Raw genomic sequence first — 15,662 nt, forward strand, 5'->3', positions numbered from 1 at the left:
AGAGATGAGAAGATGTTGTTAGTAAGTGTGTAAGCCCTGTTTGATATCTGTTGCAGCAGGAGAGTAGCGGTCATAGTGGGCTGTGATTGTGGTCACCTTTGTGGACCGTGGTCAGTCACGCTGGCCAGATGTCAGCCAACTCTAATGATCCCAACAGGTCGCTGGGCTGGGGTTGCCTGGCAACCATTCTGCCTTTGCCTGTAAACAGAGAGCAGGCCCACCAGGCCTCTGTTAGAGTCGTCAGGGTGAAGACAGCCTGGGTGTGTGTGTGTGTGGTGTGTGTCTGTGAGACATTTTAAATAATTATTTCGTTGCTTCACAGTTTTGCAAATGCATGATTGCCCCATTTATCCAGTAAATTTCAGCTGGTTCATATGCATTAGAATCATGCTTTGTTAAGGTTGTATACAGTAACCCAGAGAAAAGAAAAAAAATCAATTTTGACATTTTCTTTTGCCCAGGCTTGGTGCTTTTGACATATTCTTATGGAGGTTTGTTAATATGTATCAGGAATATTCACTTTTCTTTGTTCGCCCTTGTCTGGCAAGCTGTAATGTTTTGCTTATGAATATTGATACATGAAGTGTATATTAATGACCCTTGGTGACCTTAACCCTATCCTTATTGGCTCCCCGGTGGTATCTGCAGGCTCATGAATATTAATCTAGTTCTGTAACCTCCATTACCCTAATCTTTGCTGTCTAGCCTCCCAGAAGGACCCGTCGTCATGGTAACCCCTTTACTAGGCTCTTCTAGACCAAGGGTGGGAAAAAAATATGGTTAAAAAAGGACAGAAAAATCTAAATTACTCAACCATCTTGGATGCACCTTGTGGGAAGCTGCCAATATATAAGAAAAAGGTTGAATTTGCGTTACAACTCATTTTAGCCGTGTGCTTGCTGTTACCCCTGCTGTGAGCACTGAAGTCTATTTTGCAGCTTTAAAGGGCCATTTGATTTGTGCTTGGGCTGGTAATTGAGAATGCTTACTTTGGATAATGAGATGTCAAAATCCTAGGCCTAGTTTGGCTTCCTGATGGTACAAGTGACTTTTGCTATGTGACAGTTGACAAATCAATGATGGTAAATAGGCTGTATATTTCAGTGATTTCTAGAGATAAAAGCTGCCAGACTGCCATCAGCCAGAGGCTATGGTGACCTCCTTTTTTTAACTGTTACAAAATAGGTGCCAGTTCTTACTCAGAATTCACAACCTCTGTGTTCTAGCTGAAAGATTATGCCCAAGTCTGTCTATTAACGAAAGCAATGTGTTGATGACTTTATTCCCTCCATACAGATACAGATCTAGTAGATGATCTGCGTCTCCTTCACAAAATTCTTGATGCTTTCGTCTCTGTTCCCTCATAGTAAATTGTTTGTCCTTTCTCCTCTCCTAGATGTGGACAGCAACGAGGAGGGAGGGCCTGATGGCGGTCCTGTGGAGGAGGAAAGCTGGTTTGGGAACGCCTCTGACACGCGCTCAGAGTCGTCATCCTACGGAGACGCCCAGGATGAGCTCCTCTTGCCCCGGGGCTCTTCTCCTGACGAACGGCCCGGAGTCACCGCTGGGTCCGGGGACCATGATACCTCTGGAGGCGAGAGCTCACTGGGTTGCCCCACACCCGTCCACCGTGCCTCTCTGGAGCTTCTTGGACTGGACGGGGGTGCATTCTCTGCTCAGGACACGCTCTCCTCGGTGGTATCAACGCTGTATGGCGAGGCAGCCTCTCGCGCCCTGGGGAAGCCCCTCAGCAGCAACCTACGGCGCCTCCTAGAGGCTGGGTCATTGAAACTTGAAGCTGGGGAGCTCCTGGGCCGGTCATCCAGGGGAGGTGCTGGGGGAGAGTCTCCTCCCATAGGTCTAGCCCCACCCCTGACCCTCTCCCCGTCTTCCCACCATGCCCAGCAGCTAAGTGCTCTTGCCCGAAAACTGGCCAATAACAACAACAACAGCAGCTCAGCCTCGGCCTCACCAGCCTCCTTGGCACCCTCAGTCACCAACATCAAGCAAGAGCCCCTTGACCCCTTTTCCTCTGTCACCCCTAGCAACGGCAGCGGCTTTGTATGGGTGGGTGTTGCAGACAAGTGGCCACCGGCCGGCTGCTCAGCGCCCTGCGGCTCCAGCCTGTCCCCGGACTCTGCCATCCAGAAGCTAAAAGCAGCAGCAAATGCTGTACTTCAAGACAAGAATGCAGTGGCCTCCTCCTCGTCAACTTCTTCTTCCTCCTCCTCCACCTCTGCCTCCTCCGCAGTGTCCACCCTTGGGGGAGGTGGTCGAGGAGAAGATGTGGTGCGCTTTGATGCCTTCACCTCCCCGTTCAGCCCGCAGTCGGCTAGCTCCACCCTAGCAGCACTTTCCAAGAAAGTCAGTGAACGGAGCCAAGCCTCGTCAACGGCCAGCGCTGCTACTGACCACCAAGCCTCGGCCAGCTCCTTCCTCTCATTGGTGTCAATGACCTCCTCAGCTGCCTTGCTCAAAGAGGTGGCAGCCAGGGCAGCGGGGAACCTGCTAGCAGAGAAGAAAGAGGGTTCTCCCCTGGCCAGTGCTGGGGTCCTCCAGGAGGACGTGAAGCCCCTCCTGGACAGGAACCAGAAGGCCCCCACGCCCTCTACACCCACCCAGGGCCTAGAGTTGCTGTTGCCCTCCACCCCAAAGGGCAGAGGAAAACCTAGCAGCCAAGCAGGTAACTTCTTTGACCTCTCAACCAATACCACTATGTCCATAGTTGAAGTAGTACTCAGCTATTTTCAAAATAATGGTATTACCAATATTTTTGAAAGTGGCTTATAATGAGAGTGAGAGTGAATTGCCACTTCATATATGGAAAGTTTTCTTCCTCTGTCACCTTGCCCTTTTCTTTTGAAAAATTGTGGTACAAATTTACCTGAAGTTCAAGAGATCTTTGTCTGTTTTAAAAAATGTTTTTGGAACCAGTATACTTCTTCAAATTCAACATTAATTAAAAGTTACTTCAAAACGAATATAGCAATGGAAGTGTAAAACCAAATGGATAAAAATGCATTACTAACACAAAATAGAAGAGTAGATGGTTTTCTCATAATTCCCAAAATGCAATTGGCATTGAAATGGCACAGTTCTGAACGTCCGTGATATGTTTTCCCCAGTTTTGTAATGGTTTTGTTCTCACCTCAGTGACGCTGAAGTAGCGAGTAGTGTAGCCTCAATTTAACTGTCAGCCGAGCAGAGAGCAGAGCCGAGAGAAAACAGCCCTGGCTGGCCTTCTAGTCTGGGAAATGGTCTGTGGGCTCGACGGGGGGTTCCGACTGAGACCTCACTGCCTTCCCAGACCAGCTCGTTTGCGCTCGGATGTGCGCGCTGCCAAAAGGGGGCCGTCAGTGTGTGCTCGGCACAGTGGGGAGCCCTGGAGTCCATATCCATCTCAGCAGCCTCCTCCTGGCTTCAACCCCCACTAACCAGAGCCCTCTGCACTGATCAGCACAGCAGACTTAAGGCCAAACACATCATACTTTCCACTGACTGGATACAGATGCGTGCACACTCTCTCTCTCTCTCTCTCCTCTCTCTCTCTCTCGCGCTCTCTCTCTCTCTCTCTCTCTCTCTCTCTCTCTCTCTCTCTCTCTCTCTCTCTCTCTCTCTCTCTCTCTCTCTCTCTCTCTCTCTCTCTCTCTCTCTCTCTCTCTCTCTCTCTCTCTCTCTCTCTCTCTCTCTCTCTGAGTAACTCACAAATGGCCATGTAGTATATTCTATAAGTGTGTACTCAGACTTAGACATATAACCCAAACAAGCGTGCACACAGCGATCTCACTCTTACAGACAGACGGAGAGAGAAAGCTTGAAAGGGCAGGCTCTAACTGAACAGCCTTTAGGGAGAACAGAATGTTTTCAGGGAGACGGATGGCCACTTTTGAGGGATTGTGTCGTAACCCCGCCAAATCTAAAATGGCTGGATCAAATTGACTTCAGACAGATGAGGCAGTCGATGTAATATTCTGTGATCTGCATGCTAAAAAGGGGGTCTGCTCCAGCTCGCAAGCCGTCAAGGTCGAGCAGCGCTGTAAAAATGCAGGTAGTTGTTTGGTCGCCAGACTGAAAAATGTGACCTTGATTATTGACTGTCATGTCTTGTTTTATTGTAGTCCCTTGCCAGTTCCGCTATAAAACTGTATTGCAATGGTAGGTACGACACTCTGCATATATATGTGAAGCATACCTCTCTTTTCTAAAAAATGATCTTGATTACATAGGAAACAGGCATGTAAGTACCAAGGCTAAGGCACTAACCCACACGTACCTCTCCATTTTTATTTCTGCTTCACTTGTCTCATCCTAGAGTAAGCAGAAGTCGTTTTTGCGTGGTGATCTCTTCTGCGCTTGGAGAGGTTGGGCCGCAGATGGCGGTTTATTGTTGCAAATAGGCAGTCTCGAGGTTTTACACCTCAGGTCAATGAATGGCTGAGCACAGTAATTTCACCAAACACTGATTACCAGATGTTTTTCAAGGAACAGCACTGGAATACTTATGAAGCCATCCTGACAGGCCCTTGTAGAATTTGTAATGCAATCATGCCTCTTTCTAATAAGACCAATTAAACAGTAATGGATGCCGGATATGAAGCCAACAACAATAATCGAGATACTAAAACATGCTTGAGTTTTTACTTCCATTGTTCCATTGCTTCCAGCTGGCATTTCCCTTGATAGTTTTCACTATTAGGTGTGTGGAAGTAGTCTCCCACAGACCTGAACACAGTCAGAGTTACCATTGACCGTAAGGGATGATTTTTATTTCTTCACAGGAAGCAAATGACGGTTCATTTTTCTCAATAAATTTTGCATTGCTCTAAAATACTTAAGTCTAGCTATTCTGAAACTCGTTGGATTTTAATGACCAGCTGAGGTTGAGCCAGAACTACAATTTGTAAATGGTAACAATGACCTGTTGTCCCCACAAGGCTCTCCTGAGGATGGTGGCAAGCCGTTCCAATGTCCTGTGTGCGGACTGGTCATCAAACGCAAGAGCTACTGGAAGAGACACATGGTCATCCACACAGGCTTGAAAAGCCACCAGTGTCCCCTGTGTCCCTTCCGTTGTGCTCGCAAAGACAATCTCAAGTCCCACATGAAGGTGAGATGATATGGACTCATGTCCTTTCTTTAACCTGTGACACTTTCCCCCTTACACATCAACTGTCCCCAGTGGCTGTTATGGCTCTCGGGATGTAACTAATTGCTGACACTAAAGGATATGCATGCTTTAGTTAAAGTCACCTCTAATATACTGTTCTACATGGCACAATTAAACACTATGGCATGTTTTTTATAGCACCTCACCAGTGGATATTACTGAAATGCAGCAGTGCCTCCGGAAAACGAAGCATCCCGTCTCTGTTCTCAGTGTTCTGTAGTGCCAGAGAAAATGGTGATTCAAAACTTAAACCAATCCTGCTTACTTCCAGGTCCATCAGCACCAGGACCGGGGTGAGACGTTCCAGTGCGAACTTTGCCCTTTCACCTCCTCCCGCCACTTCAGCCTGAAGCTTCACATGCGCTGCCACCAGCATTTCCCCCGCACAGACGTCAAGGTGAAAGAGGAGGTCACCACCGACACAGAGGGCGAGGGCTCCCTGATGGGTGACAGTGGCCCCGCGGACCTGAGGGGGACTGAGGCGTCCCCCTTGCACTCAGACTCTAGGCAGCAGACATCCCCTCCAGTTGAGCCTTCCCCCAACCACGTCCACATCAAGGAGGAGCCACAGGAGAGAGACCTGTCAGTGCTCTCTCCCTTTACCATCTGCAGGGAGCGCCCCAGCAGCAGTGCCAACTCGCTGGACCTCTCCGGGGTCGGGGTGGGAGTAGGGGTCAGGTCCAGTCCCAGTGGTCCAACCACAGCCTCCCTCTTCAGCCCTGATATCTCTACCAAGACAGCCACTGACCTGCTTATGAAGCTGTCAGGTAAGCACAAATTGTTAATCTTTAATGTCTTAGGGACCTATATAAAATGGCAGCAGCTTATAAGAGCCTGTTAAGCTGATAAGTTAAAGCATAGTGTAATTTTAGTTTTTTCCATCACCATTATTGCCCATGAGATGTCTAAACCCACCAATAAATTTGCCACAGTCAGATGCTACTTTTGTCAGTTCTACTGCAGGTTTGCCTTACCTCCCAGAAGTCATAGGCTCCCATTGTTTTCAAAAATCCACTAAAAACAGCTCACAGAGACATACTGCTGCATTAACTAAATTAATCTGTCATGTATTGTATTATTTCCTAACATTACTTTATAATGCCACAGTCATTGCAGCTGCAATCAAAGTAGTTCCATTCTGCCAGAATTGAATGTGAAGAGATCATTGCGCGTCTCCAGCCAGATGTTGCCTCCCACTCTGCCTTAAGTTTTATTTTTCCTCTTCACTGCCACCAGTAGTAAATAACATTGCAATGCACAGTAATGGAAAAAAAGAAAATATGATGTATTACATTAGTCAAGGCAGCAGTATGTCTCTGCGAGCTGTTTTTGATGCATTTGTGAAAACAACGGGAGCCTATGACTTCTGGGAGGTAAGGCAAACCTACAGTAGAAAAGACAGTAGTAGCTTCTGACTTTTCATGGGCAATAATGGGCGAAATTACACCGGTGTTACCCTTTAAACGCTGAATTAAAATTTTAGTTCCTGTGCAGTTTGAATAATATGGGACCAATTCAGGCTGCACAAAGATATGCAGGTTTGAGTGGATTTAGACACTCATGTTTGAGCTGTTCTTTTTTAGATCAGGACTATTTGATGTGCATACTGAGATAATGAACATGCCTTTGTTTGCACACAGGTTTACTCAAAACCTTGGCTATTGTGTCCTTCCCGTCAGTATGGTGGAAAATCGGCCCATGGACTTTTTGCCGTTTCATGTCTTTCTCATGACGCTTTGCCTTTAAATACCTTGTGCCTTTAAAATCATTTTTGTTTAGGACAACACAAAAATTGAATTGGAAACTTACTCTTAGAACATCATTTATAATAGGCCATTCACATTTTTTCCTATAAGAAACCGCAGAAAGGCTTATTTTTATATCAAAAGTAAGTTTTATATCAAAAGATGACTTTCTTAATGTCAACTGCTTTCTACTCAGCTCACCAACAAGCAGTGAAACTTTGCACAGACACTTGTTATTGCCATGTCTGCATCACATACCAGTTATATACTGTTCATGGAAAGTTGTCTTTTCCTATATCTAAAAGTTTATTCTTGTGCACTCAGCACCCTGATGATCACATGTGTACATTCAATGGCACATATGTCATTTGGAAAACCCGCAACATAATGAAATCTGCCATTGATCAATGTTTTTGAGGAACAGTGTCAAGCCAATGCGTACATAAATGGCAAGACCCGTCTTGATTGCTTAGTTATGGAGAGTCATCAGATTGCTTCAAATACCATTCCAATTGTTCTGAGACCAGTCGTTAGCATTGCATTTTCTGATTCATTTGTAATCCATTCAAGTGTTTTTACTCAACACTTTGTTTCCTATTTGGGGTCTTTGGCAGTTATTAGAATGTAAATTTCTTGTTTTACATCATGAAACAGATGGGAGTGCTGGACAGATTGCAGAGTTTCAGGTGTGTAAGGAAAGGAGCATATACAAATGGACAAGTCATAGTCGGAATCTGCGTACCATAATGTGACAGTGGACACGCATTGATTTTCATATTCATCACCCAGGTTTAAATCAGTCCCCATGTGAGTTAATATTTGGCACAAAATCCTGCAGGTAAATAATGGTCTTTTTTTGTGAAGTTGAGTAGTAGTAAGGGACATGAATAGACAGTGGAGTACAACATTTGATTTATTTTGAGCACTTATGTTGTCAACCTAGTCATCGACTATACCTTGTTGGCTTAGGCTTCATCATACCGCCCCAGAGATGTCACACCTGAGCATTTTTTTGTACCCTTTATCCAGGGAAAGTTGACAGAGTACGCTTGCTCTTTTCCAGCAATGCCTTGCTTCACATTCACACATTTCCTGAAAATCACACCTGGGAGCTGCCCAGTACCTCCATAGTCTTCTACTGTTGACCACTGCAGTTCCACTCAAGCAATTGGGGATTAAATGCTTTGCTCAAGGGCACCTTGGCAGTTGTTGTTGAGGGAGGGAATAGCGTCATTTTCCCCACCCATGTCCTCCCAGCTGGTCTGGTGATTCAAACCGGTGACCTTCCACTCACGAGCCTGCTTCTCTAACCTCTAGACCAGCAATTATAGCAAATTATATTCTGAAAATGTTGATGAGACCAACTAAAAATGTTAGTGACACCAATGGGAAAAGTTGGTCTGGAGCCCTGCATTAAGGATTGTGCACATAAAGCTACATTGTTTAAAAGAAGCTTGTTTAAAAGCTAGTCTAGAAACAGAACAGTGCCAATCATCTCCCTATTCTTGGCCTTGTTATGGGGTATTTCAAACTGAAACTCAGGTTGCAATTGATGCTGTGAACCTGGTTGTCTGTACCCCATGAGCTATAAGCAGTTGTTCGATATTGCTCAGTCATAGTGTATAAAGACATACAACTGTTTTATTCCATTTCATTTTTATACCATTGTCAATGTTGTATTGTTTCTGCATTGGCTCTTTAACTTTCCTAGCTTTCCCTGTTATGAACAATATGCTCACAATAATACTATTCATCTGGTCTCTTGCAAATAAATAGCTGGAATGTGACATGTGACATGAAATGTTAAAAAGTTTTACAACATATTGATTCAGTTTTCTTTAAAAAAGGAAAACCGTATCTGTTTTCCCTGAACAAACTTGACAAACATGCTGTGCTAAGTTATATTGGGTCCAGACCGTGTTTAGATGCATTTCACCATGTTGCAAAATGTCAAAGGATGAGCTGCTTTGAGACAATGGCAAGATTGATGGAAAAAGGTTGATCAAGGTTCAGCGCCGGGGTCGAGGCTACGGCTGCCACTCTTCCACTTAATGCTGTGTAATTAGATTGAGATCTCGAGCGAGGAGGGGAGGAAAAAACCCTGGGAACATTAGATTAATTAAAAATTTATGCATAATTCATAATTAAAAAGGAATTCATAATTTGAAATGATTAGCGCCCTCAGTGCCATCCTGTGACCCCGCTAGGATGCACAGGGACTGGGCTGGCTTAGTTAATTCCCCCTCGATCTTGCACACCCCGGCTCCACATGGATGCCCCCTGGGTGCCAGTTGCACTTCACTCCCAGACTGCACAATCAAGCCCAGGCAACTCCCAGAGGAGCCAAGATGGCTCCTCACAATGTCAGTCCAGTGTCAAGTGGCGGACATCTTAGTTAGGGCATCACTCAAGGAGAATGAGGGAGGATTTAAAAAGACAGGACGAGAGGATAGTGAACTTGAATGAGTGATGATGGGTTTTAATGAATACTGGTTCTTTTGATCACAAAGTTCTGTCTTCGTTGGAGGGTGGAGTTAAAGATAGAGGGATGTGAAGCTGAGTAGAACTGGTCTCAGATCTTTGTGAGACTTAGCCATGCCATGGAGCAGCCAGGAAGAGAGAGGTGAGGAAGTTCCTCCTGGGACCTCTAGACTCCATTTCTTTTGACCTCCCTGCCAACCCAGATTGAGTGTGTACACGAGCAGCTCATCCCTCCTGCTTTTACACTGCTGTCTCGGTGCCTCAATCCCATAAGGCCTGTGAGAGGGAGGGGGGGGAAGGGGGTATAAAAAGCTAGAGAGGGAAAGATAAAAAAAGAGACAGATAAAGTGACAGCGAGTGAGGGAGACAGAGAAAGAGGCAGAGAGGGAGTTGCATCCGAGTTCCCCAGGCATAAAAAGCCAGTGAACTCTTCCTGACCTCTGACATAATAAGCATATCATTTTTTGGGCTGCCCTGCTTTCCACTGGGTGTTAGACTGATACCCTTTGATTTTTATCCTTGCACGCTGACACAACCGTTAGCTATCCAGTGTGATCCACATTTTGATTCAGAGATGAAAGCCACTGAGGCACTTTGAAATGCACAGCCCCTACCCTGCGCCCAGTGGACCCTGAGTTAATAATGACAGTGGGCACTGCACACCCTCCAAACACCACCCCACCCCCTGCTGTGGTGACACAGGGACAACGAGCTTGACCCTGGCTGGGTGTGAATAATTGGCATGCAGGGGGTTGTGGGAGGTGTCGTATCTGTCGTGATGCTTCTGCAGTTGTCTTATTTATCTTTTCCTGGGAGAGTATCTTGCATGCAATGCATTGCTCCAAGGCGATGATGCAGAGGCAGAACTGAAGCATTGTACTTGGGCAATGTTGTCAACAGTGACATCCAGGAGTATTTGTTTCATGCAGCCCAATGTGCTATGCACATTGATTTTTCTCGCATTTTCTTATTCTGGCTGAAGGATAAATTCCATGTGTATTCTATGTGGGATCACCATAGTGGCATCTGTATACCTATATTCAAGTGTTGAAATATGTGGACTCTGTTACACCATCTCTTAATCAAACCAAGTCGACAAGCCAAGTATTTTGAGTTGTTCAGAAAGGGACAAAAGGAAACTAAAAACTAGACATCTAGAATTAATCTGCATGTCCCTCGCTTTCTAGCTCCGCATGAGCAGGCACAGGCAGGCCTTTTGTGTGTGACCTCTGGTCCATACATCCCCACTGCAGCCATCAGTATCACTGTCCAGTGTCTAGCACACTGTCAGCTATTGTTGGGTTCTCAACCTGCCCCACGTAGCCCTCTTTTTTTTTTTCTCCTGGAGAAAACAGCAGCCAATTGTCAGAGGGAGAGCAGGCCGGCGTGACAGAGGTGGAAAGCTAATGAAGTTATTTGACGGCAGCCCTGGCCACGGAGCGAGAGGTGAGGCGGAGTGGACAAGCGCCTGGCAGCGAGACGGATGAGGCGCGAGGGAGAAGCGTGGCGAGAGAGAGAGCGAAAGAGGGAAAAGAATGGCAATGGAAGGAGCGTTGGTGGCAGGTGTCAGAAGGGTGTGATAACATGGAGACAAGCTGATAGCATCGTCAACCCTGGGCTGGAACCAGCCTTACAATACCATGCACAGGGAGCTGACATTGGCCAGGGTACATATTCACACAGGCAGGAAGCTTACAGCAGAGATGCCCAGTCACCCAGAGATGCCCGTCTACTCCTCAGATCTGTGCTGCCTTCACAAGATGATGTGCAAGAGCGATTGTACATGAGGATATTGTGATTGGGAAATTCTGTCAGACCAAAGCCTAAAGCGTAAGCTTGGTGTTGTAGGCTGAATTGTTCCTGTTGATACTGTGCTGCAGCTTTTTGTTATCGAGCCATCAGCCTGGAGGAATAAAAAACTTGCCCATTGGATTAGGCTACTAAATAATTCATTGGGCTCTGTAACATAGATTCTGAGTGGAAATACACTCTATTTATAGCGACAATCCAAAAGGTCACTGGAGTGGTGTGACTTTGTGTGTGAGTGCACGTCCCGGGGTTGTTTTTGTTCTGGTGAGGCCACAGAGGAGTAGAATGTGTGAATGTAAGTTTGTGTGAGTCTGTATTTACTAGTGGTTTATGTGCAGCACAGCACTTGCGTACAGTTTAGGTGCAGCACGATACAGCATGTGTGTGGTGTGGTGCCTACATGTGTGTGAAATGTATAAGCCTATCGTATGTGACTACGTAAAATATAGATTTCCCTCTGCAGACATACTGTAGATTTGTATGTGTCTGTGTGGGTAAATGTGAAAGTGTATTTTTATGCGTGTGTGTAAGGCTGTGACCAAGTGTGCTGTCCCTGTCTGATCCGACATGGCCGAACACGCTTCTAATTAGAGGACGTCCTTCCAGGTGCTGACCAGGTTATACTTAGCCTGCCCGCTGACATCTGACGGTGTGACATTTCCAGCTGGTGCCGCGTGCGACCCCGCGCCACTGCCCCCTAACTTGAAGGTCACTGTCCCCCTCCCCCACCTCCCACCTCCCAACCTCCTCCTTCTCCCCCTCTTGAACTACAGCCCTGACGCGCCATGGTGTGGCACTGTGGCATCGTGGCACCGCATGGGTGGTCAAAACACCAGCACCTGTCCCCTTTCCCTGCCCCGTATCCCCTGTCCCCGAGCCCTCTATCCCTCCGGCATAGATCATCATTAATCAGAGTGGCCGGAGCCGGCACAGATTGATGATGCGGGCAGGGGGCGGCAGGCCTGTGGCGGTTAGAGATGTTAGGTGAGACGGCAGGGTGAAGAGTGGAGCAGATCTCTGCTGGGGCCGGAGGAGACTGGACAGCAGTCGGCCCAAGAGTGATAGCCTCTCTTATATCTGTGCCCTGTGTGTGTGTCTGTGTGACCGTGCGTACATTGAGGTGTAAAGATGGTTTGAAAACTGTATATGTGTCAAGGGTTGTGCTGATGGATGTCTGCATGTGTGTTTTTTGGTGTATTTAGGACAGGAAACTAAAATTCACCAGCAACTCTCACCGTTTTACCAGCCAACCAGGTTAGAATAGAAGAGGATCTCCAAACTCTGGTTAGTTACTGGCAAAACTGGCTGGTAGAATAAAAAGGTCAAACTTACCAGCCATACCAGAATTTGGCTGATGATTTTTGGCATATCCAGATTGGAGTCGGATTGATTTTATCAAGTCTGAACAGCAAAAAACCACATGGAAACCGATTTTTGCAAATCAGATTTAAGCCACATTTGTATGTGGTTTGAAATGCAATTCAGATGCGTCTCAGTCTGACCACTTTAGCTGCTCAAAACGGTTTTCAAACTGTCCTTAACATCACTCACAGCGCGACACATGGCGTTGTCGTCACACCCAGAGCGTGGAGCACGTAAACAACAGCCTTTACCGCCGGGGATGTTGTCTGCTGCGACGAGGAATTCTGTACTGCGACTAGATTGTCCTGTGGCGTGGAGGAAAAGATGATAAGTCTCCATTCTGCATTTGCAGATTTTTGTTTTGGTTCCGTACCTGAAAAACATGCCGTCAGTTACCGTGCGTACACACGCCGACTTAAAGGTGCAGTGTGGACAGTCAGAACTAAAGATCGGATTTGAGAAACAAATCGGATTTGCCTGCAGTCTGAACAAAGCCTTAGTTTCTTCATATTCATTGGATGTATGTGTATGCATGTGCCTACCACTGTACATTAACAAAAAAACACACTTATTTCCAAATGTTTCGTTGTTTGGTGAATAAATGAATGAATGAGAATATCACTGTTTTGGATAGAATTCATTTGGAGATATTTCCAGAGGATAGATAGATAGATAGATAGATAGATAGATAGATAGATAGATAGATGATTACATTTATATAGCGCTTTTCTAGGTACACAAAGCGCTTCACATGTCGGGGGGGGGGGGGGGGACTCAACTCATCCACCACCAATGTGTAGCACCCACCTGGGTGATGAACACTCACCACACAGCTAGATATTAGAAGGGAAGTTCTACAGTTCTGACAGAGCACTGAATAAATAGGAAAACTGATTGATTTCCATAGGTTTTCTCAGTATTTATGGCTATTATTAAATTTAAATCATATAAGCTAAAGCCTATATACTATTGTGCAGTGGGAAGTGGTGAGAGACACAAAGAGAGGCGCTGGCCCTGCTGTTCTTTTCTTGGCGGCTATCGGAAGTTGCTCCATGTCTAATTATTAATTATTCATCTAAGGCGGATTAGATGTGGCCCAGTTTCTCTTGAAGATGACTTTGGAGCAGAGGGATCCATGTGACACTTCACTCCCTAACCTAGGCTACGCACTGCAGAGATGGCAGATAAGACTTCAGCTGATTGCTATCACGCTCTACAGAAGTACAAGAATTATTTCATGTCCTTGTGTCTGAAGAGGATTGAGACGGTGTCAGAGGGAAAGAAGGGACGAGGAAGCCAATCATAAGTGGAATGGAGCTGAGAATAAAGTGTACAGAAATGAGTTGGACAGAGCCAGTGTGAAAGAGAAAAGAGAAAAGAGGAAAGGGAGGAAGGGGGGAGATGGTGGTGGATGCCCTGCAGACCTGGAGGGAGAAAGACTCAGTCATGAGGTCCCACCATCTGTGTTGGCCCACAGTGCCCCTACTGTGACTTCTGTTGGAGCAATAGGACTGTGAAGACAGGCTTCAACCCACTGCTGACCACTTTGTGTCATGTTCCATATTAATCTGCATTTCTGTGTATTATATGTTGTATCAATATATTCAATATTCTTCTGATTTATTTTATTGTGACATAACTCATTTCCTTTTCTCAAATGTTGATCAGTTAATCAAACACTGGTTAAACCAAACCTTTCTCAAAAGTGTTTTAAGAGTAATTTCTCAAAATATCAAACAGATCTCACTCTCGTGCAACCTCTCTCTCTCTCTCTCTCTCTCTCTCCCCCTCTCCCTCTCCCTCTCCCTCTCCCTCTCCCTCTCCCTCTCCCTCTGGCTCGCTCACTTAATCACTCACTCACTCGCTTGCTCACTTGCTCGCCTCATTCCTCTACACTTTTTTACTTCCTCTTCCCATCCCTTTAAACTCTTTTCTGTCTTTCTCACCTCAGCGGCCAACCAGAGGGAGGCACTGAAGTCCCCATTCCACCTGAAGGAGGAACCCAAGGCAGAAGAAGCCTTGAGCCCCAGACCTGCCTCCCAGTCCCAGAGCCAGTCCCAGAACCAGGGCCAGCCAAGCTTCCCTGCTGCTTTCTGCCAGGATGGGCCAACAGGGGCTACAGGAGCCACAGAGCGCCCAGGGCCCCTGAAACCAAGGGAGGGAAGCCCCATGGCCAAGAACAGCTTGCTGAGCCAGGATATTAACGTTAAGGTGGCCTCTGAGCTGCTGATTAAGCTTTCAGGTAGGGTTTGTTGGTGTTGGTGGCTGTGTGTGCATGCATGGTATGGGTGGCAAAAAAAGAAATGAGCAAATGAGCTCCACAGACCTCAGATTGACATATGCAGTCACAATCCACAAACAAATCTGCTCCATCATAATCTTATAATCCCTCTGAATCTGAGAATACGAACATTTTATCCATGGTGTTGAAATGATGGATATTGGACGGATATATTTCTGTATTTAATGTAAAATACATTACAAATGTGAACGCACTCAAATATTTTAAATCATTTGTCACCGCTTTGCAGCAGTGGTTTTAAGAGAGAATGTATAAGTTTAGGCCATGCACTCTTTTATTGATATTTGTTCTGCTGGTGGTCTCTTGGGGCTTCAGATCAGCCGATAGGAGCTAGCTGTAGGCCAAAGGTTATGCTATTGGCCACCATAAAAGGATTCTGTTGTTTTCTGCTATGGCACACCTCACCAAGCTAAAATTGAGGGCTTCTCAAAGGTGAGCAAAGGGTACCTGTGGGAAAAAGCTCATCTGGTGAAATAGTCTTTGTTTCTCGGAGGCTTCTGTTCCAGATTTTGGCTGCAAAGCCTTTGTGTCCTTTACGATATACAGGTCACTCGTCTCAACCCTCCATTTTCTCTCCATCCCTCTCTGCATCTATGGCTCTCCCCATCCTGCATTTTAGTGGAGGAAGGGTGGTACGCTGAGGGTCAGTTCTTTTTTATGTTGTGCAGTCAATAGTCTTCTCTCTCTTCTGAAGTCCCTCCAAAACAATGCCATCGATTGGCACAAGGTCTATCTGCTCGCTACATTGCACTTAAAACCCAACCCTGTCTTGCCCCCTGTTCTACGGTGGATGATG

At 46.1% G+C, this 15,662-nt stretch overlaps 1 protein-coding gene across 1 annotated transcript in view; it reads left to right on the plus strand.

Moving 5' to 3' along the window:
* The window catches only part of znf827 (zinc finger protein 827), a 43,900-nt gene that overhangs the window by 3,665 nt on the left and 24,573 nt on the right, over positions 1–15,662 (plus strand). Inside the window, exons 2-5 of the mRNA XM_071521566.1 lie at positions 1,397–2,683; positions 4,935–5,107; positions 5,439–5,934; positions 14,516–14,806. Of these exons, the coding sequence (XP_071377667.1) occupies positions 1,397–2,683; positions 4,935–5,107; positions 5,439–5,934; positions 14,516–14,806 (2,247 nt within the window). The remainder of the gene's footprint in view (positions 1–1,396; positions 2,684–4,934; positions 5,108–5,438; positions 5,935–14,515; positions 14,807–15,662) is intronic.

This window comes from Centroberyx affinis, unplaced genomic scaffold (genome assembly GCF_046629955.1).
Source record: "Centroberyx affinis isolate AG114_WGS23_722 - 3 ecotype Tasmania unplaced genomic scaffold, CSIRO-AGI_Caff_v1 ptg000898l_1, whole genome shotgun sequence".
NCBI lineage: Eukaryota > Metazoa > Chordata > Actinopteri > Beryciformes > Berycidae > Centroberyx > Centroberyx affinis.